Source organism: Sebastes fasciatus, chromosome 22, assembly GCF_043250625.1.
Source record: "Sebastes fasciatus isolate fSebFas1 chromosome 22, fSebFas1.pri, whole genome shotgun sequence".
Taxonomy (NCBI): domain Eukaryota; kingdom Metazoa; phylum Chordata; class Actinopteri; order Perciformes; family Sebastidae; genus Sebastes; species Sebastes fasciatus.
This window is the reverse complement of record NC_133816.1, coordinates 12,681,119-12,706,713: the sequence shown is the minus strand read 5'-3', so window position 1 is coordinate 12,706,713 and position 25,595 is coordinate 12,681,119. Positions and strand designations below refer to the sequence as shown.

General features: G+C 38.0%; 3 protein-coding genes across 3 annotated transcripts; all 3 read left to right on the top strand.

Moving 5' to 3' along the window:
• The first annotated feature begins 2,454 nt into the window (after window positions 1-2,454).
• LOC141761290 (uncharacterized) lies at window positions 2,455-4,853 on the top strand. The gene is made up of 4 exons (XM_074624625.1): window positions 2,455-2,626; window positions 3,493-3,720; window positions 3,793-4,248; window positions 4,501-4,853. Exons 1-4 carry the CDS (start codon window positions 2,455-2,457, stop codon window positions 4,851-4,853), a joined length of 1,209 nt encoding a protein of 402 aa, XP_074480726.1.
• A 2,370-nt stretch (window positions 4,854-7,223) lies between these two features.
• On the top strand, window positions 7,224-10,002 carry LOC141761289 (uncharacterized). The gene is made up of 2 exons (XM_074624624.1): window positions 7,224-7,290; window positions 8,792-10,002. Exons 1-2 carry the CDS (start codon window positions 7,224-7,226, stop codon window positions 9,898-9,900), a joined length of 1,176 nt encoding a protein of 391 aa, XP_074480725.1. The 3' UTR covers window positions 9,901-10,002.
• A 4,367-nt stretch (window positions 10,003-14,369) lies between these two features.
• LOC141761288 (uncharacterized) lies at window positions 14,370-21,875 on the top strand. Its single transcript, XM_074624622.1, has 4 exons — window positions 14,370-14,426; window positions 19,180-20,033; window positions 20,286-20,686; window positions 21,868-21,875. The coding sequence occupies exons 1-4, from the start codon at window positions 14,370-14,372 to the stop codon at window positions 21,873-21,875; spliced, it is 1,320 nt and encodes a 439-aa protein (XP_074480723.1).
• The last annotated feature ends 3,720 nt before the right edge of the window (window positions 21,876-25,595 follow it).

Genomic DNA, 25,595 nt, shown 5'->3' with positions numbered 1-25,595 from the left:
GGCAGACACCGTCTCTACATTTAAGAGTAGGCTAAAGACTTTCCTCTTTGATAACGCTTATACTTAAGCTGCTATAGGCATAGACTGCCGGGGGACTTCCTATGACACACTGTCATAAGGAACTTCCTATGACACACTGAGCTCCCCTCTCCTTATGTATATACTCATGTCCCATGTCCATGTTGTTACTAACTTCATTCCTTCCCGGGAGTCCTTGTGCCTCCTTGTCTCGCAGCTAACCGTGGAGCGGGGTCACACCTGGAGCGAGGTTATACCTGGAGCATGGGTACACTTGGAGCAGGGTTTCACCTGGATCTTGGTGGTCTCCGGTATTGTGGCTGCATCTGCTGCCGCGTCGGTGCCTGCTTGACACCAACTGCTACCATCCCTAATTAACTACGTCTGTACGAGGGACTACCAATGCTAACGAGGGATTTCCAACACCTAGTGACAATGTGGCAGCCTGGAGAATAACACTTCTCAATCACTGCCAAAGACATCAAGAGCTCCCAGCAAGCATGCTGATGCTGCAGGAACCAACACACGGGCATCGATCGCAGGGACGTCCCACACCAATACACATGGACGTACTGAGGAGAGATGCTGGACAGTGCTGGCTTTCCGATAGTTGTATTATCACTCTTTCCATCCACCACTATTGGTTTTGTGTTATCAGTCCTACTTGTATTAGCTATTACAGCTGCTAGACTGCTATTGTGGCTGCTTCTCTATCTCTCTCTCTCTATCTATCTCTCTCTCTCTCTCTCTCACTCTCTCTCTATCTATCTGTCCCCCCAGCCGGTCTCGACAGATGGCCGCCCGCCCTGCGCCTGGTTCTGCTCCAGGTTTCTTCCCAGTAATCGGGGAGTTTTTCCTGGCCACAGTGCGCTTGGTGGATCCTGTTGGGTCTCTAAACTATGGTGTACGGTCATAGACCTGCTCTATATATAAAGCGTCTTGAGATAACTTCTGTTGTGATTTGACGCTATACAAAAATAAATTGATTTGATTTGATTTGATCTTAAAATTCCTCTAAATAATAGTCATTTAAAATGGGTATGGTCTGTGTTCAGCAGCTTAACAGCAGAAGGGATAAAGGACTTGGAGTAACGATTTGTTCTTCTTAAGGGCACAATGAATGAGGCATTTATTATTAATTTCTAAAAGTTACTCATTTTGCAAAAAAAATAAAAGTAATTGGTCCATTTATTGTGTATAAATGTACAAATGTATATGTTTATTTTCTATATTTAAAAAATATATAATTTTAAAGTAAAAATATTTCATCTTGTTTTGTTTATTTACTCATGTAAAAAAAAAATAGCAGTAAATATATTTTATAGGCTACAAGGTATGTAGACCTCCAAGGTATGAAAGTGGAAAGAAAAGCTGTACTAGCTATGTTGCAGACTGTTTTTGACCTCTAAAAGTTTTCTCAATTCTTTGTGGAATGTAGCGTACATTGTAAAAAAGCATCAAATTTATATGTACTATGTAACTAGTGTAAATGTTTATTTTTTATATTTTTAAAAAATATATATTTTTAAAGTTAAAATATATTTTTTTAAATATTTGTTTGTATTAGCCTACTCTATAACATGATGTGTTAATAAAAAGATGAAAACGGTTGCTAAATCAATCTGAAATGTAAGTGTGGTATATTTTCAGGTCTTGCACAAGACAGCGAGGCCCCTAATTGTAAACATATGTGTGGGGGGTATATGTGGAGACACACATGGTCATACTAAGACCAGGGGCTGAAAGATAAACATGTAGGATAACAGAGCCATATATGGTCATACGCTCAGCTCAGATGTTGCCTGACATGAACCCGATATAAGGGGGCACGAGAGCCCCGAAGTGGAGGACTTTCAGATTTGACTTGAGACCTCCGGACGCTCTAGACGTCCGTTATGACATTTGTTGCTTGTTTGTAATAAACTCTATTATACCAGCAAGAACAGTGTCCTCGGAGCATCTTTTCTCATCACTTCAACAGCACTGTCGCAGGAAAGATACGACATAAGCTACCAAACTTTGAATATTACATTTATTCATAATTTCTTAAAGTTACTCAATTGCAAACAAAAAATAACAATAGTTGGTCCATTTATTGTATATACATTTATATGTTTATTTTCTATATTTAAAAAAATATATTTTTAAAGTAAAAATATTTAATCTTGTTTCGTTTATTTACTTATGTAAAAAAATAAAAATAAAATAAATAGCAGTAAATATGTTCTATAGGCTACAAGGTCTGTAGACCTCCAAGGTATGAAGGCGGAAAGAAAAGCTGCCTCACGTCCACTGTCGGACCTTCCCAGTGTGACACCCAGCGGAAGTAAACAACACTACTAGTAGCGTCATGAGCTGCATGCTGCTTGTTCAGTCAGCTGAAGACGATGTTGTAGTCGTAGTGCGGGTAACTCTTCACTTGATGATCAAACAACAATGTCTTCAGTTGAGTCTTTGAGAGAGTTTGTTAACGAGCGACTAACTGCTGCTGCTGAAGAAATATTCAGAGTTTTAGAGAAAACTATCGTCGAGCAGGAGGAAGAGATCGATCGTCAGCGCAGACTGTTGGATATCGTGTTGAAACCCGAGATCAAGTTACACAGGAGAGGTGAGGACTACTACTATGATCTTTTAAATGACTCATAATGGTTTAAAGACATACTGGTTGTATTTGTCTGACACTACATACTGACCGTGAACGCATCTGGTCCGTCAGCTCAGAGTAGTAGGAGCAGGAGGCAGAGGATTTGTTGTCGAAATGAAAAGCAAACGCACCTATTTGGCAATATTTCACGTTTAATCTCAATGCCATAAGGTAACTATAATGTTAATGAGGTAATCGCCGCGAGGTGGATGGAACCGTCACAGCGGGTGTGCACGGAGCAGCGGCGCCAAGTAGACCCCCGCAGCAAAGCTCTACCGGAGAGGCCAGACACATCCCACACACATCCCTACCAACGACCACTACAGGCATCGTACGGTACCGTCGGTACTGTAGAAAAAGAGTACCGTCAGTTTTTTTGAATTTTGGCACCGAAGTATCGGTTCTCGTGACATCCCTAGTAACGCTACGCTAATCGTCTCTCCTTGAGCGATTGTATTAATAAATGTAGTAAAGCATGTGTGAATACCATCTATTACAGCTCAGACAGGCTCATGTGATCATAGCTCAGCCCTATACTATGGACGGATGGGAGGACGACTTGAAGAAGTCACCTCAGATAACCTACACTAGCTTATTTAGCTACGTTATTGACTCCGTTGCTTCAGACGGTGAAGAGATGAACAATCTGTGAAGCTCTGAGGCAGATCAGGACCTCCACAGCACCGTTGGCGGTTTGCCACTATGGTTAGCCTATGGGACTAACTATTTACTGCTACTTCCGCTACCTCACCGGAAGTTACGGCCCCAATCATTTCTACAGTAACGCACCTGAGAATAAGATGGATTGCTTTTGTTCTCTGTCCCTCCAGAGCTCCCACAGCAACATGTCTGTAAGGAGGAGGAGGTTCCCGTTGACCAGCAGCTCTGTATTCAGGAGAGGAACTCCAGTCTGGACCAAGAGGACCCAGATCCTCCACAGATTAAAGAGGAACAGGAGGTACTCTGCACCAGTCAGGAGGGAGAGCAGCTTGTACTGAAGCAGGAGACTGATTCCTTTATGTTGTCTCCTACTCATGAGGAAGGTGACCACAGTGAAGATCAGACTCTTTACTTGAATGCTGCAGAGAAAGAGTCTGTTGTCAACATGCCAGTTATAACCTCTGTGGTATCGGTACCAAACAGTGACCACCAGCTCTTCTCTCACATCTCTCGTGAAGCTGAGAGCCAAGATCAGAGAGGAGGCGAGCATGGAGACTCAGGATCAACTAGAGATGCAGAGCCGAAATCACAGAAAAAACATCGCAAAAGCAGAAGTCACAGTAACAATGTAAAGAACTCTAACTTGTTAGAGATTCACCATACCACTAACACAGGTAAACAGTCTTTCAGCTGTGACACATGTGGGAAAGATTTTAAGTATAATTTTAAATTGAAGATACACATGAGAACCCACACAGGTGAGAAGCCGTACGTTTGCAAAACATGTGGGAAAAGATTCAGTCACATAACATCATTGAAGACTCATATGGGAACCCACACAGGTGAGAAACCGTTTACTTGTAAAACATGTGGGAAAGATTTCAAACAAAGTAGAGATTTGACAGTCCACATGAGAACTCACACAGGTGAGAAGCCGTTTACTTGCAAAACATGTGGTAAAGATTTCAGACTTAATGGTGATTTGACAGTTCACATGAGAACTCACACAGGCGAGAAGCCATATTCTTGCAAAACATGTGGGAAAAGATTCAGTCAGGCATCAACATTGAAGACTCATATAAAAACCCACACTGGTAAGAAGCCATTTACTTGTAAAACATGTGGGAAAGATTTCAGACTTAATGGTGATTTGACAGTTCACATAAGAATCCACACAGCCAAGAAGCCATATTCTTGCAAAACATGTGAGAAAATATTCACTCAGGCATCATCATTGAAGAGTCACATGAGAGTCCATACAGGCGAGAAGCCATATTCTTGCAAAACATGTGGGAAAGATTTCGGACATAATAGTAGCTTGACAGTCCACATGAGAAACCACACAGGTGAGAAGCCGTTTACTTGTAAAACCTGTGGGAAAGATTTCGGACATAATAGTAGCTTGATGGTCCACATGAGAACCCACACAGGTGAGAAGCCGTTTACTTGTAAAACATGTGGGAAAGATTTCAGATGTAGTAGTAACTTGATGGTCCACATGAGAAGAATCCACAGTGGTGAGAAGCCGTAACTTCGTAAGACCTGTGGGAAAAGATTCTTTGTAGTGCTTGAATTGAAAAGGCATATACGAGTGAATACAGACAAGTAGTTTTCTATTTGAACCCACACAAGTCAGGAGCCACATAATTGCAACACGTGCGGAAAAAGATTTTCTCAAATCACATTCTTGAGAAAACACCTGAGGTTCAATATACACAGGAGAAACCATAGAGGTGAATCTCTTGTGGAGAGGTGTTCACTAACTGAATGAAATACACGTTTGCAATAGCTACATCTTTGTAACTGAATGTAAAATGTTTTCCACAAAAATTAGATGTCAATATGTTAGTATAAAGGTTCCCTTCATTTGAATGTATTACTTATATTTCTGTTAGAAACAGTATTTCTTTGAAACAATCTTAATCTCCCAAATCAAAGAAAAGTGTTAGTTTCACAGTTAAACATGTTTTGCTCGTATTTCTGTTCTTACTCAATATTTTGAATGCACTGAATTACACTGTGGTATTTCTACTTAAACAATTTGAATTCTTCTTCCTTCGCTGCTTATTTGTTTTTTTTGTTTTTTCATGCTAAATCATTGTCTGCTATTAAACAAAAAATAAAAAAACAGTTGTAGTTTACTAAAACGTTCCAAATGTCCTTGTGGAATGATACATGTACATCCTTACTACTGACACACAAGTTTGAATAAATGCAACAGCAGCAGTTGGTAGCCTATGTTTTTTTGTATTAGTCTACTCTATAACATGATATATTGATAAAAAGATTTTTTTTTAAAAACAATGGTTGCTAAATCAATCTGAAATACCAAACTTTGAATAAGACATTTATGAATCTAAATCTTTAAATAATGTTTTAAAGACATACTCGTTGTATTTGTCTGACATACAACAGACAACCAATAATTAAAGTCAAAGGAAACATATTAAAGGCATGGGGCAGTTGGAGGGACAAGTTACAATAAGAACCATATAAATACATAGGATTATAGCAATAAAAGTCAAATAATAAGGAACAATATATAAGAACAGCATATCTTAAAATTCCTCTAAATAATAGTCATTTAAAATGGGTATGGTCTGTGTTCAGCAGCTTAACAGCAGAAGGGATAAAGGACTTGGAGTAATGATTTGTTCTCCTTAAGGGCACAATGAATGAGGCATTTATTATTAATTTCTAAAAGTTACTCATTTTGCAAAAAAAATAAAAGTAATTGGTCCATTTATTGTGTATAAATGTACAAATGTATATGTTTATTTTCTATATTTAAAAAATATAATTTTAAAGTAAAAATATTTCATCTTGTTTTGTTTATTTACTTGTGTAAAAAAAAAATAGCAGTAAATATATTTCATAGGCTACAAGGTATGTAGAACTCCAAGGTATGAAAGTGGAAAGAAAAGCTGTACTAGCTATATTGCAGACTGTTTTTGACCTCTAAAAATTTTCTCAATTCTTTGTGGAATGTAGCGTACATTGTAAAAAAGCATCAAATTTATATGTACTATGTAACTAGTGTAAATGTTTATTTTTTATATTTTTAAAAAATATATATTTTCCTACTCTCACCTATGGTCATGAGGGTTGGGTCATGACCGAAAGAACGAGGTCGCGGGTGCAAGCGGCCGAAATGGGTTTCCTCAGGAGGGTGGCTGGCGTCTCCCTTAGAGATAGGGTAAGAAGCTCAGTCATCCGTGAGGGACTCGGAGTAGAGTCCTTGCTCCTTTGCGTCGAAAGGAGCCAGTTGAGGTGGTTCGAGCATCTAGCACGGATGCCTCCTGGGCGCCTCCCTTGGGAGGTGTTCCAGGCACGACCAGCTGGGAGGAGACCACGGGGAAGACCCAGGACTAGATGGAGAGATTATATCTCTACTCTGGCCTGGGAACGCCTCGGGATCCCCCAGTCAGAGCTGGTTAATGTGGCCCGGGAAAGGGAAGTTTGGGGTCCCCTGCTGGAGCTGTTGCCCCCGCGACCCGATCCCGGATAAGCGGTTGAAGATGGATGGATGGATGGATATATTTTTAAAGTTAAAATATATTTTTTTAAATATTTGTTTGTATTAGCCTACTCTATAACATGATGTGTTAATAAAAAGATGAAAACGGTTGCTAAATCAATCTGAAATGTAAGCTACCAAACTTTGAATATTACATTTATTCATAATTTCTTAAAGTTACTCAATTGCAAACAAAAAATAACAATAGTTGGTCCATTTATTGTATATACATTTATATGTTTATTTTCTATATTTAAAAAAATATATTTTTAAAGTAAAAATATTTAATCTTGTTTCGTTTATTTACTTATGTAAAAAAATAAAAATAAAATAAATAGCAGTAAATATGTTCTATAGGCTACAAGGTCTGTAGACCTCCAAGGTATGAAGGCGGAAAGAAAAGCTGCCTCACGTCCACTGTCGGACCTTCCCAGTGTGACACCCAGCGGAAGTAAACAACACTACTAGTAGCGTCATGAGCTGCATGCTGCTTGTTCAGTCAGCTGAAGACGATGTTGTAGTCGTAGTGCGGGTAACTCTTCACTTGATGATCAAACAACAATGTCTTCAGTTGAGTCTTTGAGAGAGTTTGTTAACGAGCGACTAACTGCTGCTGCTGAAGAAATATTCAGAGTTTTAGAGAAAACTATCGTCGAGCAGGAGGAAGAGATCGATCGTCAGCGCAGACTGTTGGATATCGTGTTGAAACCCGAGATCAAGTTACACAGGAGAGGTGAGGACTACTACTATGATCTTTATAAAGATGGGCAGTATGACTCCATGATGAGAGGCTACTGGTTGTTGGCTACTTGCAGTAGTGGTGGGGGACTTGAACCAGTGTTACCTGGAGACTGTGTTACCTGGGTTACCTGGAGACCGTGTTACCTGGAGACTGTGTTACCTGGGGTACCTGGAGACCGTGTTACCTGGAGACTGTGTTACCTGGGTTACCTGGAGACCGTGTTACCTGGAGACTGGGTTACCTGGGTTACCTGGAGACTGTGTTACCTGGGTTCCAACAGTATGTTAAGGACCAGACCAGAAAAGACAATATCCTGGACAAGTGTTTTGTAAGTGTTAAAGGTGTTTATGCGTCCAAGTATAGGGATGTCACGGTACCAGAAATCTAGTAGTCGATACCAATACCAGTAAATTTACACAATTCTCGATATAAAAATATGCTTTTGCATAATTTTGGTGAATTTTAAATGGGAAAAATATTCAATAACTTCACTTCTATAAAGTTTAGTGCATCAAAATGTTTTAATTAGTTTAATAAGTATAATCAGGAAGAGGCCATTGATGTGTGAAGTGATTTTGGTGGTACTACACTGCATAATACTGAAGTTATTGAATAGTTTTCTCTTTTCGGCATTGCATTTTGTAGAAGGTCCCTGACCACTCGTCTCACCGCCGGCTGCGCATAGAGACCAACGTTATGTGTTGATTAAAATGAGGTTGTAGCTCGTTGTCTACCTTACTAGAAAGAGACGTTGTTTGTGTTTAAACAATGTTTCTGTTATGAGTTATTGACCCAGGAAGTTTGAATCTGTCAATATCTTTCCCACTTTATCGAAGTAAATCATCTAGGGGGGCTCTGTACATCAGCAATGTGTGGACAGTCAGGAATGATTGGAAGAAGTGCTCTATGAAGTAACTCGAGGGAACGAGATACCTAACTCGGGGGGAACGAGATACCTAACTCGGGGGAACGAGATACCTAACTCGGGGGAACGAGATACCTAACTCGGGGGAACGAGATACCTAACTCGGGGGAACGAGATACCTAACTCGGGGGAAGGAGATGATAAAAATGTTCTCCTAGGGGTCTAGCGGGGCTACGTACATAATGGTTTAAAGATATACTGGTTGTATTTGTCTGCTCAGATGTCCGTTTTTCTCTCATCACAGTAACGTTAGTATCATATTGCTTTTGTTCTCTGTCCCTCCAGAGCTCCCACAGCAACATGTCTGTAAGGAGGAGGAGGTTCCCGTTGACCAGCAGCTCTGTATTCAGGAGAGGAACTCCAGTCTGGACCAAGAGGACCCAGATCCTCCACAGATTAAAGATGAACAGGAGGAACTCTGCACCAGTCAGGAGGGAGAGCAGCTTGTACTGAAGCAGGAGACTGATTCCTTTATGTTGACTCCTACTCATGAGGAAGCTGACATCAGTGAAGTTCAGACTCTTTACTTGAATGCTGCAGAGAAAGAGTCTGTTGTCAACATGCCAGTTATAACCTCTGTGGTATCGGTACCAAACAGTGACCACCAGCTCTTCTCTCACATCTCTCATGAAGCTGAGAGCCAAGATCAGAGAGGAGGCGAGCATGGAGACTCAGGATCAACTAGAGATGCAGAGCCGAAATCACAGAAAAAACATCGCAAAAGCAGAAGTCACAGTAACAATGTAAAGAACTCTAACTTGTTAGAGATTCACCGTACCACTAACACAGGTAAACAGTCTTTCAGCTGTGACACATGTGGGAAAACATTCACTTGCATGTCATCATTGAAGATTCATATAAGAACCCACACTGGTGAGAAGCCATATTCTTGTAAAACATGTGGGAAAGCTTTCAGACTGAATGGTCAATTGGCAGTCCATATGAGAACCCATACAGGTGAGAAGCCGTTCATTTGCAAAACATGTGGGAAAAGATTCGGTCACGTAACATCATTGAAGACTCATATGGGAACCCACACAGGTGAGAAACCGTTTACTTGTAAAACATGTGGGAAAGATTTCATCCGTAATAGAGAATTGACAGTCCACATGAGAGTCCATACAGGCGAGAAGCCGTATTCTTGCAAAACATGTGGTACGAAATTCAGTCAGGCTTCATCATTGAGGAGTCATATAAGAACCCACACTGGTGAGAAGCCATATTCTTGCAAAACATGTGGAAAAGATTTTGGTAGTAACAGTAACTTCTTGGTCCACATGAGAATCCACACAGGTGAGAAGCCGTTTACTTGTAAAACATGTGGGAAAGGTTTTGTATGTAATGGTAACTTGATGGTCCACATTAGAAGAATCCACACTGGTGAGAAGCCGTAACTTCGTAAGACCTGTGGGAAAAGATTCTCTGGAGTGCTTGAATTGAAAATGCATATACGAGTGAATACAGACAAGTAGTTTTCTAATTGAACCCACACAAGTCAGGAGTCACATAATTGCAACACTTTTGGAAAAAGATTTTCTCAAATCACATTCTTGAGAAAACACCTGAGGGTCAATATACACAGGAGAAACCATAGAGGTGAATCTCTTGTGGAGAGGTGTTCACTAACTGAATGAAATACACTTTTGCAATAGCTACATCTTTGTAACCGAATGTGAAATGTTTGCCACAAAAATGAGATGTCAATATGTTAGTATAAAGTTTCCCTTCATTTGACTGTATTACTTATATTTCTGTTAGAAACAGCTTTTCTTTGAAAAATCTTAATCTCCCAAATCAAGGAAAAGTGTTAGTTTCACAGTGAGTGGGCAGTAGTGGCTATTAATGATGTGATCTTGATGGTTGTTGGTTTTTTTGACAAAATATTCACTCACAAAATATCTCAGAATGTATGCAATATTGTAATTCTTCACCACTTTTAACCCCAAAACATTTAAATATGATGTCATTATGTGCAACTTACATGGGCATTGTGCATAATGAGTTGTCTCAGTTTGAATATGTTTTGCTCGTATTTCCGTTCTTACTCAACATTTTTAATGCACTGTGAATTACAAACAACAGTTGGTCCATTTATAGTGTATAAATTTAAATGTTTATTTTCTATATTTAAAAAAAAAAAATTTTTAAAGTAAAAATATTTCATCTTGTTTCGTTTATTTACTTGTGTAAAAAAAAAAAAAAAAATTGCAGCAAATATATTTTATGATGTATTAATAAAAAGATGAAAAACGGTTGCTAAATCAATCTGAAATGTAAGCTACCAAACTTTGAATGAGGCATTTATTAATATTTTTTTAAGTTGCCCATTTTGCAACAAAAAATAACAATAGTTATCCATTTATTGTGTATAAATGTATATGTTTATTTTCTATATTTAAAAAAAATATATATTTTTAAAGTTAAAATATTTAATCTTGTTTTATTTATTTACTTATGTAAAAAAAAATATATATAAATATGTATATATATATATATATATATAAATATGTATATATATATATATATATACACACCTTGTAGCCTATAAAACATATTTACTAATATATATTAGTAAATATGTTCTATAGGCTACAAGGTCTGTAGACCTCCAAGGTATGAAGGCGGAAAGAAAAGCTGCCTCACGTCCACTGTCGGACCTTCCCAGTGTGACACCCAGCGGAAGTAAACAACACTACTAGTAGCGTCATGAGCTGCATGCTGCTTGTTCAGTCAGCTGAAGACGATGTTGTAGTCGTAGTGCGGGTAACTCTTCACTTGATGATCAAACAACAATGTCTTCAGTTGAGTCTTTGAGAGAGTTTGTTAACGAGCGACTAACTGCTGCTGCTGAAGAAATATTCAGAGTTTTAGAGAAAACTATCGTCGAGCAGGAGGAAGAGATCGATCGTCAGCGCAGACTGTTGGATATCGTGTTGAAACCCGAGATCAAGTTACACAGGAGAGGTGAGGACTACTACTATGATCTTTATAAAGATATACAGTTACACAGGAGAGGTGAGGACTACTACTATGATCTTTATAAAGAGATCAAGTTACACAGGAGAGGTGAGGACTACTACTATGATCTTTATAAAGAGATCAAGTTACACAGGAGAGGTGAGGACTACTACTATGATCTTTATAAAGAGATCAAGTTACACAGGAGAGGTGAGGACTACTACTATGATCTTTATAAAGATGGGCAGTATGACTCCATGATGAGAGGCTACTGGTTGTTGGCTACTTGCAGTAGTGGTGGGGGACTTGAACCAGTGTTACCTGGAGACTGTGTTACCTGGGTTACCTGGAGACCGTGTTACCTGGAGACTGTGTTACCTGGGGTACCTGGAGACCGTGTTACCTGGAGACTGTGTTACCTGGGTTACCTGGAGACCGTGTTACCTGGAGACTGGGTTACCTGAGTTACCTGGAGACTGTGTTACCTGGGTTCCAACAGTATGTTAAGGACCAGACCAGAAAAGACAATATCCTGGACAAGTGTTTTGTAAGTGTTAAAGGTGTTTATGCGTCCAAGTATAGGGATGTCACGGTACCAGAAATCTAGTAGTCGATACCAATACCAGTAAATTTACACAATTCTCGATATAAAAATATGCGTTTGCATAATTTTGGTTAATTTTAAATGGGAAAAATATTCAATAACTTCACTTTTATAAAGTTTAGTGCATCAAAATGTTTTAATTAGTTTAATAAGTATAATCAGGAAGAGGCCATTGATGTGTGAAGTGATTTTGGTGGTACTACACTGCATAATACTGAAGTTATTGAATAGTTTTCTCTTTTCGGCATTGCATTTTGTAGAAGGTCCCTGACCACTCGTCTCACCGCCGGCTGCGCATAGAGACCAACGTTATGTGTTGATTAAAATGAGGTTGTAGCTCGTTGTCTACCTTACTAGAAAGAGAGAGTGAATACAGACAAGTAGTGTTCTATTTGAACCAACACAAGTCAGGAGTCACATAATTGCAACACGTGCGGAAAAAGATTTTCTCAAATCACATTCTTGAGAAAACACCTGAGGGTCAATATACACAGGAGAAACCATAGAGGTGAATCTCTTGTGGAGAGGTGTTCACTAACTGAATGAAATACACTTTTGCAATAATTACATCTTTGTAACTGAATGTAAAATGTTTTCCACAAAAATGAGATGTCAATATGTTAGTATAAAGGTTCCCTTCATTTGAATGTATTACTTATATTTCTGTTAGAAACAGTATTTCTTTGAAACAATCTTAATCTCCCAAATCAAAGAAAAGTGTTAGTTTCACAGTTAAACATGTTTTGCTCGTATTTCCGTTCTTACTCAATATTTTGAATGCACTGTGAATTACACTGTGGTATTTCTACTTAAACAATTTGAATTCTTCTTCCTTCGCTGCTTATTTGTTTTTTGTTTTTTCATGCTAAATCATTGTCTGCTATTAAACAAAAAATAAAAAAACAGTTGTAGTTTACTAAAACGTTCCAAATGTCCTTGTGGAATGATACATGTACATCCTTACTACTGACACACAAGTTTGAATAAATGCAACAGCAGCAGTTGGTAGCCTATGTTTTTTTGTATTAGTCTACTCTATAACATGATATATTGATAAAAAGATTTTTTTTTAAAAACAATGGTTGCTAAATCAATCTGAAATACCAAACTTTGAATAAGACATTTATGAATCTAAATCTTTAAATAATGTTTTAAAGACATACTCGTTGTATTTGTCTGACATACAACAGACAACCAATAATTAAAGTCAAAGGAAACATATTAAAGGCATGGGGCAGTTGGAGGGACAAGTTACAATAAGAACCATATAAATACATAGGATTATAGCAATAAAAGTCAAATAATAAGGAACAATATATAAGAACAGCATATCTTAAAATTCCTCTAAATAATAGTCATTTAAAATGGGTATGGTCTGTGTTCAGCAGCTTAACAGCAGAAGGGATAAAGGACTTGGAGTAACGATTTGTTCTCCTTAAGGGCACAATGAATGAGGCATTTATTATTAATTTCTAAAAGTTACTCATTTTGCAAAAAAAATAAAAGTAATTGCTCCATTTATTGTGTATAAATGTACAAATGTATATGTTTATTTTCTATATTTAAAAAAAATATAATTTTAAAGTAAAAATATTTCATCTTGTTTTGTTTATTTACTCATGTAAAAAAAAAATAGCAGTAAATATATTTTATAGGCTACAAGGTATGTAGACCTCCAAGGTATGAAAGTGGAAAGAAAAGCTGTACTAGCTATACTGCAGACTGTTTTTGACCTCTAAACATTTTCTCAATTCTTTGTGAAATGTAGCGTACATTGTAAAAAAGCATCAAATTTATATGTACTATGTAACTAGTGTAAATGTTTATTTTTTATATTTTTAAAAAATATATATTTTTAAAGTTAAAATATATATTTTTAAATATTTGTTTGTATTAGCCTACTCTATAACATGATGTGTTAATAAAAAGATGAAAACGGTTGCTAAATCAATCTGAAATGTAAGCTACCAAACTTTGAATATTACATTTATTCATAATTTCTTAAAGTTACTCAATTGCAAACAAAAAATAACAATAGTTGGTCCATTTATTGTATATACATTTATGTTTATTTTCTATATTTAAAAAAATATTTTTAAAGTAAAAATATTTAATCTTGTTTCGTTTATTTACTTATGTAAAAAAATAAAAATAAAATAAATAGCAGTAAATATGTTCTATAGGCTACAAGGTCTGTAGACCTCCAAGGTATGAAGGCGGAAAGAAAAGCTGCCTCACGTCCACTGTCGGACCTTCCCAGTGTGACACCCAGCGGAAGTAAACAACACTACTAGTAGCGTCATGAGCTGCATGCTGCTTGTTCAGTCAGCTGAAGACGATGTTGTAGTCGTAGTGCGGGTAACTCTTCACTTGATGATCAAACAACAATGTCTTCAGTTGAGTCTTTGAGAGAGTTTGTTAACGAGCGACTAACTGCTGCTGCTGAAGAAATATTCAGAGTTTTAGAGAAAACTATCGTCGAGCAGGAGGAAGAGATCGATCGTCAGCGCAGACTGTTGGATATCGTGTTGAAACCCGAGATCAAGTTACACAGGAGAGGTGAGGACTACTACTATGATCTTTATAAAGAGATCAAGTTACACAGGAGAGGTGAGGACTACTACTATGATCTTTATAAAGAGATCAAGTTACACAGGAGAGGTGAGGACTATTACTATGATCTTTATAAAGATGGGCAGTATGACTCCATGATGAGAGGCTACTGGTTGTTGGCTACTTGCAGTAGTGGTGGGGGACTTGAACCAGTGTTACCTGGAGACTGTGTTACCTGGGTTACCTGGAGACCGTGTTACCTGGAGACTGTGTTACCTGGGTTACCTGGAGACCGTGTTACCTGGAGACTGGGTTACCTGGGTTACCTGGAGACTGTGTTACCTGGGTTCCAACAGTATGTTAAGGACCAGACCAGAAAAGACAACATCCTGGACAAGTGTTTTGTAAGTGTTAAAGGTGTTTATGCGTCCAAGTATAGGGATGTCACGGTACCAGAAATCTAGTAGTCGATACCAATACCAGTAAATTTACACAATTCTCGATATAAAAATATGCTTTTGCATAATTTTGGTGAATTTTAAATGGGAAAAATATTCAATAACTTCACTTCTATAAAGTTTAGTGCATCAAAATGTTTTAATTAGTTTAATAAGTATAATCAGGAAGAGGCCATTGATGTGTGAAGTGATTTTGGTGGTACTACACTGCATAATACTGAAGTTATTGAATAGTTTTCTCTTTTCGGCGTTGCATTTTGTAGAAGGTCCCTGACCACTCGTCTCACCGCCGGCTGCGCATAGAGACCAACGTTATGTGTTGATTAAAATGAGGTTGTAGCTCGTTGTCTACCTTACTAGAAAGAGACGTTGTTTGTGTTTAAACAATGTTTCTGTTATGAGTTATTGACCCAGGAAGTTTGAATCTGTCAATATCTTTCCCACTTTATCGAAGTAAATCATCTAGGGGGGCTCTGTACATCAGCAATGTGTGGACAGTCAGGAATGATTGGAAGAAGTGCTCTATGAAGTAACTCGAGGGAACGAGATACCTAACTCGGGGGAACGAGATACCTAACTCGAGGGAACGAGATACCTAACTCGGGGGAACGAGATACCTAACTCGAGGGAACGAGATACCTAACTCGGGGGAACGAGATACCTAACTCGGGGGAAGGAGATGATAAAAATGTTCTCCTAGGGGTCTAGGGGGGCTACGTACATAATGGTTTAAAGATATACTGGTTGTATTTGTCTGCTCAGATGTCCGTTTTTCTCTCATCACAGTAACGTTAGTATCATATTGCTTTTGTTCTCTGTCCCTCCAGAGCTCCCACAGCAACATGTCTGTAAGGAGGAGGAGGTTCCCGTTGACCAGCAGCTCTGTATTCAGGAGAGGAACTCCAGTCTGGACCAAGAGGACCCAGATCCTCCACAGATTAAAGATGAACAGGAGGAACTCTGCACCAGTCAGGAGGGAGAGCAGCTTGTACTGAAGCAGGAGACTGATTCCTTTATGTTGACTCCTACTCATGAGGAAGCTGACCACAGTGAAGTTCAGACTCTTTACTTGAATGCTGCAGAGAAAGAGTCTGTTGTCAACATGCCAGTTATAACCTCTGTGGTATCGGTACCAAACAGTGATCACCAGCTCTTCTCTCACATCTCTCATGAAGCTGAGAGCCAAGATCAGAGAGGAGGCGAGCATGGAGACTCAGGATCAACTAGAGATGCAGAGCCAAAATCACAGAAAAAACATCGCAAAAGCAGAAGTCACAGTAACAATGTAAACAACTCTAACTTGTTAGAGATTCACCGTACTACTAACACAGGTAAACAGTCTTTCAAATGTGACACATGTGGGAAAGAATTTAAGTTTAAGTTAAAATTGCAGATACACATGAGAACCCACACAGGTGAGAGGCCGTTCGTTTGCAAAACATGTGGGAAAAGATTCAGTCACAAAACATCATTGAAGATTCATATTAGAACCCACACAGGTGAGAAGCCGTTTACTTGTAAAACATGTGGAAAAGGTTTCATACAAACTAGTCAATTGACAGTCCACATGAGAACCCACACAGGTGAGAAGCCATATTCTTGCAAAACATGTGAGAAAAAATTCAGTCGGTCATCAGCATTGAAGAGTCATATACGAACCCACACAGGTGAGAAGTCATTTACTTGTAAAACATGTGGGAAAGCTTTCATACAAAGTTTTGAATTGACAGTCCACATGAGAGTCCATACAGGCGAGAAGCCATATTCTTGCGAAACATGTGGGAAAACATTCAGTCAGACTTCATCATTGAAGAGTCATATAAGAACCCACATTGGTGAGAAGCCATATTCTTGCAAAACATGTGGAAAAGATTTCGGACGTAACAATAGCTTGTTGGTCCACATGAGAATGCACACAGGTGAGAGGCCGTTTACTTGTAAAACATGTGGGAAAGATTTCAGACTTAATGGTGAATTGACAGTTCACATGAGAACTCACACAGGTGAGAAGCCGTATTTTTGCAAAACATGTGAGAAAACATTCACTCAGGCATCATCATTGAAGAGTCATATGAGAACCCACACAGGTGAGAAGCCGTACATTTGCAAAACATGTGGAAAAGCTTTCAGACTGAATGATCAATTGACAGTCCACATGAGAACCCACACAGGTGAGGAGCCGTTTACTTGTAAAACATGTGGAAAACATTTCGCATTTAATAGTAACTTGTTGGTCCACATGAAATCCCACACAGGTGAGAAACCATATTCTTGCGAAACATGTGGAAAAAAATTCTGTCTGCCACAATCATTGAAGACTCACATAAGAACCCACACAGGTGAGAAGCCGTACATTTGCAAAACATGTGGAAAAGCTTTCAGACTGAGTGTTCAATTGACAGTCCACATGAGAACCCACACAGGTGAGACGCCGTTTTCTTGTAAAACATGTGGGAAAGATTTTAGACTTAATGGTGAATTGACAGTCCACATGAGAACCCATACAGGTGAGAAGCCATATTCTTGCAAAACATGTGGGAAAGATTTCAGTCAGGCATCATCATTGACAGTCCACATGAGAACCCACACAGGTGAGAAGCCGTTTATTTGCAAAACATGTGGGAAAGATTTCGGACATAATAGTAGCTTGATGGTCCACATGAGAAGAATCCACACTGGTGAGAAGCCGTAACTTCGTAAGACCTGTGGGAAACGATTCTTTGTAGTGCTTGAATTGAAAAGGCATATACGAGTGCATACAGACAAGTAGTTTTCTATTTGAACCCACACAAGTCAGGAGCCACATAACTGCAACACTTTTGGAAAAAGATTTTCTCAAATCACATTCTTGAGAAAACACCTGAGGGTCAATATACACAGGAGAAACCATAGAGGTGAATCTCTTGTGGAGAGGTGTTCACTAACTGAATGAAATACACTTTTGCAATAGCTACATCTTTGTAACTGAATGTAAAATGTTTGCCACAAAAATGAGATGTCAATATGTTAGTATAAAGGTTCCCTTCATTTGACTGTATTCCTTATATTTCTGTTAGAAACCGTTTTTCTTTGAAAAATCGTAATCTCCCAAATCAAGGAAAAGTGTTAGTTTCACAGTGAGTGGGCAGTAGTGGCTGTTAATGATGTGATCTTGATGGTTGTTGGTTTTGACAAAATATTCACTCACAAAATATCTCAGAATGTATGCAATATTGTAATTCTTCACCACTTTTAACCCCAAAACATTTAAATATGATGTCATTATGTGGCACTGACATGGGCATTGTACATAATGATTTGTCTGAGTTTGAACATGTTTTTCTCGTATTTCCGTTCTTACTCAACATTTTTAATGCGCTGTGAATTACACAGTTTTTTTTACTTAAACAATTTGAATTCTTCTTCTTTCGCTGCTCATTTGTTTTTGTATTTTTTATTTTTATTTTTATAATAAATGTCACAGCAGCAGTTGGTAGCCTAAGTTTTTTTGTATTAGTCTACTATAAAACATGATATATTGATACAAATATAAAAATAAAAAAAGTGGTTGCTAAATCAATCTGAAATACCAAACTTTGAATAAGGCATTTATGAATAATTTCTAAAAGTTGCTCATTTTGCAACAAAAAAGAAGAATATTTGGTCAATTTATTATATGTACATCTCTACTCTGCCCAATTCTGACGAGACATGTCTTTACTTATGTTCACTGGAAATGAAAATAGCCTACTTAGTAAATTATACCATCAAACTTGTGTACCTTTTTGGAAGGTTCCACATTTAAATATCAAGATGAATAAATTCCTAGCTATACTGCAGACTGTTTTTGACCTCTAAAAGTTTTCTCAATTCCTTGAGGAATGTAGCCTACATAGTAAAAAAGCATCAAACTTATATGTACTATATAACAAATGTATGTGTTTATTTTCTATATTTGAAAATATATATATTTTTAAAGTTAAAATAACGGGGCAAAATGACTCATAATGGTTTAAAGACATACTGGTTGTATTTGTCTGCTCAGATGTCTGTTTTTCTCTCATCACAGTAACGTTAGTATCATATTGCTTTTGTTCTCTGTCCCTCCAGAGCTCCCACAGCAACATGTCTGTAAGGAGGAGGAGGTTCCCGTTGACCAGCAGCTCTGTATTCAGGAGAGGAACTCCAGTCTGGACCAAGAGGACCCAGATCCTCCACAGATTAAAGAGGAACAGGAGGAACTCTGCACCAGTCAGGAGGGAGAGCAGCTTGAACTGAAGCAGGAGACTGAGACCTTTATGTTGACTCCTACTCATGAGGAAGCTGACCACAGTGAAGATCAGACTCTTTACTTGAATGCTGCAGAGAAACAGCCTGTTGTCAACATGCCAGTTATAACTTCTGTGGTATCGGTAGCAAACAGTGATCACCAGCTCTTCTCTCACATCTCTCATGAAGCTGTGAGCCAAGATCAGAGAGGAGGCGAGCATGGAGACTCAGGATCAACTAGAGATGCAGAGCTGAAGTCACAGAAAAGACATCGCAAAAGCAGAAGTCACAGTAACAATGTAAAGAACTCTAACTTGTTAGAGATTCACCGTACCACTAACACAGGTAAACAGTCTTTCAGCTGTGACACATGTGGGAAAACATTCACTTGCATGTCATCATTGAAGATTCATATAAGAACCCACACTGGTGAGAAGCCATATTCTTGTAAAACATGTGGGAAAGCTTTCAGACTGAATGGTCAATTGACAGTCCACATTAGAACCCACACAGGTGAGAAGCTGTTTACTTGTAAAACATGTGGAAAAGGTTTCATACAAACTAGTCAATTGACAGTCCACATGAGAACCCACACAGGTGAGAAGCCATATTCTTGTAAAACATGTGGGAAAAGATTCAGTCAGGCATCAACATTGAAGAGTCATATAAGAACCCACACAGGTGAGAAGCCATATTCTTGCAAAACATGTGGAAAAGCTTTCAGACTGAATGGAAAATTGACAATCCACATTAGAACCCACACAGGTGAGAAGCTGTTTACTTGTAAAACATGTGGAAAAGGTTTCATACAAACTAGTCAATTGACAGTCCACATGAGAACCCACACAGGTGAGAAGCCATATTCTTGCAAAACATGTGGAAAAGCTTTCAGACTGAATGGAAAATTGACAATCCACATTAGAACCCACACAGGTGAGAAGCTGTTTACTTGTAAAACATGTGGAAAAGGTTTCATACAAACTAGTCAATTGACAGTCCACATGAGAACCCACACAGGTGAGAAGCCGTTTACTTGCAAAACATGTGGAAAAGATTTCAGACATAATAGTAACTTGATGGTCCACATGAGAAGAATCCACACTGGTGAGAAGCCGTTTACTTGTAAAACATGTGGAAAAGGTTTCATACAAACTAGTCAATTGACAGTCCACATGAGAACCCACACAGGTGAGAAGCCGTTTACTTGCAAAACATGTGGAAAAGATTTCAGACATAATAGTAGCTTGATGGTCCACATGAGAAGAATCCACACTGGTGAGAAGCCGTTTACTTGTAAAACATGTGGAAAAGGTTTCATACAAACTAGTCAATTGACAGTCCACATGAGAACCCACACAGGTGAGAAGCCGTTTACTTGCAAAACATGTGGAAAAGATTTCAGACATAATAGTAGCTTGATGGTCCACATGAGAAGAATCCACACTGGTGAGAAGCCGTAACTTCGTAAGACCTGTGGGAAAAGATTCTTTGTAGTGCTTGAATTGAAAAGGCATATACGAGTGAATACAGACAAGTAGTTTTCTATTTGAACCCACGCAAGTCAGGAGTCACATAATTGCAACACGTGCGGAAAAAGATTTTCTCAAATCACATTCTTGAGAAAACACCTGAGGGTCAATATACACAGGAGAAACCATAGAGGTGAATCTCTTGTGGAGAGGTGTTCACTAACTGAATGAAATACACGTTTGCAATAGCTACATCTTTGTAACTGAATGTAAAATGTTTTCCACAAAAATGAGATGTCAATATGTTAGTATAAAGGTTCCCTTCATTTGAATGTACTACTTATATTTCTGTTAGAAACAGTATTTCTTTGAAACAATCTTCATCTCCCAAATCAAGGAAAAGTGTTAGTTTCACAGTTAAACATGTTTTGCTCGTATTTCCGTTCTTACTCAATATTTTGAATGCACTGTGAATTACACTGTGGTATTTCTACTTAAACAATTTGAATTCTTCTTCCTTCGCTGCTTATTTGTTTTTTTGTTTTTTCATGCTAAATCATTGACTGCTATTAAACAAAAAATAAAAAAACAGTTGTAGTTTACTAAAACGTTCCAAATGTCCTTGTGGAATGATACATGTACATCCTTACTACTGACACACAAGTTTGAATAAATGCAACAGCAGCAGTTGGTAGCCTATGTTTTTTTGTATTAGTCTACTCTATAACATGATATATTGATAAAAAGATTTTTTTTTAAAAACAATGGTTGCTAAATCAATCTGAAATACCAAACTTTGAATAAGACATTTATGAATCTAAATCTTTAAATAATGTTTTAAAGACATACTCGTTGTATTTGTGTGACATACAACAGACAACCAATAATTAAAGTCAAAGGAAACATATTAAAGGCATGGGGCAGTTGGAGGGACAAGTTACAATAAGAACCATATAAATACATAGGATTATAGCAATAAAAGTCAAATAATAAGGAACAATATATAAGAACAGCATATCTTAAAATTCCTCTAAATAATAGTCATTTAAAATGGGTATGGTCTGTGTTCAGCAGCTTAACAGCAGAAGGGATAAAGGACTTGGAGTAACGATTTGTTCTCCTTAAGGGCACAATGAATGAGGCATTTATTATTAATTTCTAAAAGTTACTCATTTTGCAAAAAAAATAAAAGTAATTGGTCCATTTATTGTGTATAAATGTACAAATGTATATGTTTATTTTCTATATTTAAAAAATATAATTTTAAAGTAAAAATATTTCATCTTGTTTTGTTTATTTACTTGTGTAAAAAAAAAATAACAGTAAATATATTTTATAGGCTACAAGGTATGTAGAACTCCAAGGTATGAAAATGGAAAGAAAAGCTGTACTAGCTATATTGCAGACTGTTTTTGACCTCTAAAAATGTTCTCAATTCTTTGTGGAATGTAGCGTACATTGTAAAAAAGCATCAAATTTATATGTACTATGTAACTAGTGTAAATGTTTATTTTTTATATTTTTAAAAAATATATATATTTTTAAAGTTAAAATATATTTTTTTAAATATTTGTTTGTATTAGCCTACTCTATAACATGATGTGTTAATAAAAAGATGAAAACGGTTGCTAAATCAATCTGAAATGTAAGCTACCAAACTTTGAATATTACATTTATTCATAATTTCTTAAAGTTACTCAATTGCAAACAAAAAATAACAATAGTTGGTCCATTTATTGTATATACATTTATATGTTTATTTTCTATATTTAAAAATATATATTTTTAAAGTAAAAATATTTAATCTTGTTTCGTTTATTTACTTATGTAAAAAAATAAAAATAAAAAAAATAGCAGTAAATATGTTCTATAGGCTACAAGGTCTGTAGACCTCCAAGGTATGAAGGCGGAAAGAAAAGCTGCCTCACGTCCACTGTCGGACCTTCCCAGTGTGACACCCAGCGGAAGTAAACAACACTACTAGTAGCGTCATGAGCTGCATGCTGCTTGTTCAGTCAGCTGAAGACGATGTTGTAGTCGTAGTGCGGGTAACTCTTCACTTGATGATCAAACAACAATGTCTTCAGTTGAGTCTTTGAGAGAGTTTGTTAACGAGCGACTAACTGCTGCTGCTGAAGAAATATTCAGAGTTTTAGAGAAAACTATCGTCGAGCAGGAGGAAGAGATCGATCGTCAGCGCAGACTGTTGGATATCGTGTTGAAACCCGAGATCAAGTTACACAGGAGAGGTGAGGACTACTACTATGATCTTTATAAAGATGGGCAGTATGACTCCATGATGAGAGGCTACTGGTTGTTGGCTACTTGCAGTAGTGGTGGGGGACTTGAACCAGTGTTACCTGGGTTACCTGGAGACCGTGTTACCTGGAGACTGTGTTACCTGGGGTACCTGGAGACCGTGTTACCTGGAGACTGTGTTACCTGGGTTACCTGGAAACCGTGTTACCTGGAGACTGTGTTACCAGTGTTACCTGGAGACCGTGTTACCTGGGTTCCAACAGTATGTTAAGGACCAGACCAGAAAAGACAATATCCTGGACAAGTGTTTTGTAAGTGTTAAAGGTGTTTATGCGTCCAAGTATAGGGATGTCACGGTACCAGAAATCTAGTAGTCGATACCAATACCAGTAAATTTACACAATTCTCGATATAAAAATATGCTTTTGCATAATTTTGGTGAATTTTAAATGGGAAAAATATTCAATAACTTCACTTCTATAAAGTTTAGTGCATCAAAATGTTTTAATTAGTTTAATAAGTATAATCAGGAAGAGGCCATTGATGTGTGAAGTGATTTTGGTGGTACTACACTGCATAATACTGAAGTTATTGAATAGTTTTCTCTTTTCGGCGTTGCATTTTGTAGAAGGTCCCTGACCACTCGTCTCACCGCCGGCTGCGCATAGAGACCAACGTTATGTGTTGATTAAAATGAGGTTGTAGCTCGTTGTCTACCTTACTAGAAAGAGACGTTGTTTGTGTTTAAACAATGTTTCTGTTATGAGTTATTGACCCAGGAAGTTTGAATCTGTCAATATCTTTCCCACTTTATCGAAGTAAATCATCTAGGGGGGCTCTGTACATCAGCAATGTGTGGACAGTCAGGAATGATTGGAAGAAGTGCTCTATGAAGTAACTCGAGGGAACGAGATACCTAACTCGGGGGAACGAGATACCTAACTCGAGGGAACGAGATACCTAACTCGGGGGAACGAGATACCTAACTCGAGGGAACGAGATACCTAACTCGGGGGAACGAGATACCTAACTCGGGGGAACGAGATACCTAACTCGGGGGAAGGAGATGATAAAAATGTTCTCCTAGGGGTCTAGGGGGGCTACGTACATAATGGTTTAAAGATATACTGGTTGTATTTGTCTGCTCAGATGTCCGTTTTTCTCTCATCACAGTAACGTTAGTATCATATTGCTTTTGTTCTCTGTCCCTCCAGAGCTCCCACAGCAACATGTCTGTAAGGAGGAGGAGGTTCCCGTTGACCAGCAGCTCTGTATTCAGGAGAGGAACTCCAGTCTGGACCAAGAGGACCCAGATCCTCCACAGATTAAAGATGAACAGGAGGAACTCTGCACCAGTCAGGAGGGAGAGCAGCTTGTACTGAAGCAGGAGACTGATTCCTTTATGTTGACTCCTACTCATGAGGAAGCTGACAACAGTGAAGTTCAGACTCTTTACTTGAATGCTGCAGAGAAAGAGTCTGTTGTCAACATGCCAGTTATAACCTCTGTGGTATCGGTACCAAACAGTGACCACCAGCTCTTCTCTCACATCTCTCGTGAAGCTGAGAGCCAAGATCAGAGAGGAGGCGAGCATGGAGACTCAGGATCAACTAGAGATGCAGAGCCGAAATCACAGAAAAAACATCGCAAAAGCAGAAGTCACAGTAACAATGTAAAGAACTCTAACTTGTTAGAGATTCACCGTACCACTAACACAGGTAAACAGTCTTTCAGCTGTGACACATGTGGGAAAACATTCACTTGCATGTCATCATTGAAGATTCATATAAGAACCCACACTGGTGAGAAGCCATATTCTTGTAAAACATGTGGGAAAGCTTTCAGACTGAATGGTCAATTGGCAGTCCATATGAGAACCCATACAGGTGAGAAGCCGTTTACTTGTAAAACATGTGGGAAAGGTTTTGTATGTAATGGTAACTTGATGGTCCACATTAGAAGAATCCACACTGGTGAGAAGCCGTAACTTCGTAAGACCTGTGGGAAAAGATTCTCTGGAGTGCTTGAATTGAAAATGCATATACGAGTGAATACAGACAAGTAGTTTTCTAATTGAACCCACACAAGTCAGGAGTCACATAATTGCAACACTTTTGGAAAAAGATTTTCTCAAATCACATTCTTGAGAAAACACCTGAGGGTCAATATACACAGGAGAAACCATAGAGGTGAATCTCTTGTGGAGAGGTGTTCACTAACTGAATGAAATACACTTTTGCAATAGCTACATCTTTGTAACCGAATGTGAAATGTTTGCCACAAAAATGAGATGTCAATATGTTAGTATAAAGTTTCCCTTCATTTGACTGTATTACTTATATTTCTGTTAGAAACAGCTTTTCTTTGAAAAATCTTAATCTCCCAAATCAAGGAAAAGTGTTAGTTTCACAGTGAGTGGGCAGTAGTGGCTATTAATGATGTGATCTTGATGGTTGTTGGTTTTTTTGACAAAATATTCACTCACAAAATATCTCAGAATGTATGCAATATTGTAATTCTTCACCACTTTTAACCCCAAA

Excerpts from the sequence above, each read along its gene's own strand:
- LOC141761289 (XM_074624624.1), top strand. The coding sequence starts at position 7,224 with ATGAAGGCGGAAAGAAAAGCTGCCTCACGTCCACTGTCGGACCTTCCC. Across the intron at positions 7,291-8,791 it reads CAGTGTGACACCCAGCGGAA|AGCTCCCACAGCAACATGTC; the intron begins GTAAACAACACT and ends CTGTCCCTCCAG.
- LOC141761290 (XM_074624625.1), top strand. The coding sequence starts at position 2,455 with ATGTCTTCAGTTGAGTCTTTGAGAGAGTTTGTTAACGAGCGACTAACT. Across the intron at positions 3,721-3,792 it reads GGAAGGTGACCACAGTGAAG|CGGTACCAAACAGTGACCAC; the intron begins ATCAGACTCTTT and ends CCTCTGTGGTAT. Across the intron at positions 4,249-4,500 it reads CCACATGAGAACTCACACAG|CCAAGAAGCCATATTCTTGC; the intron begins GTGAGAAGCCGT and ends GAATCCACACAG.
- LOC141761288 (XM_074624622.1), top strand. The coding sequence starts at position 14,370 with ATGAGCTGCATGCTGCTTGTTCAGTCAGCTGAAGACGATGTTGTAGTC. Across the intron at positions 14,427-19,179 it reads ATGTTGTAGTCGTAGTGCGG|CAACATGTCTGTAAGGAGGA; the intron begins GTAACTCTTCAC and ends GAGCTCCCACAG. Across the intron at positions 20,034-20,285 it reads AAGCCATATTCTTGCAAAAC|ATGTGGAAAAGGTTTCATAC; the intron begins ATGTGGAAAAGC and ends TACTTGTAAAAC.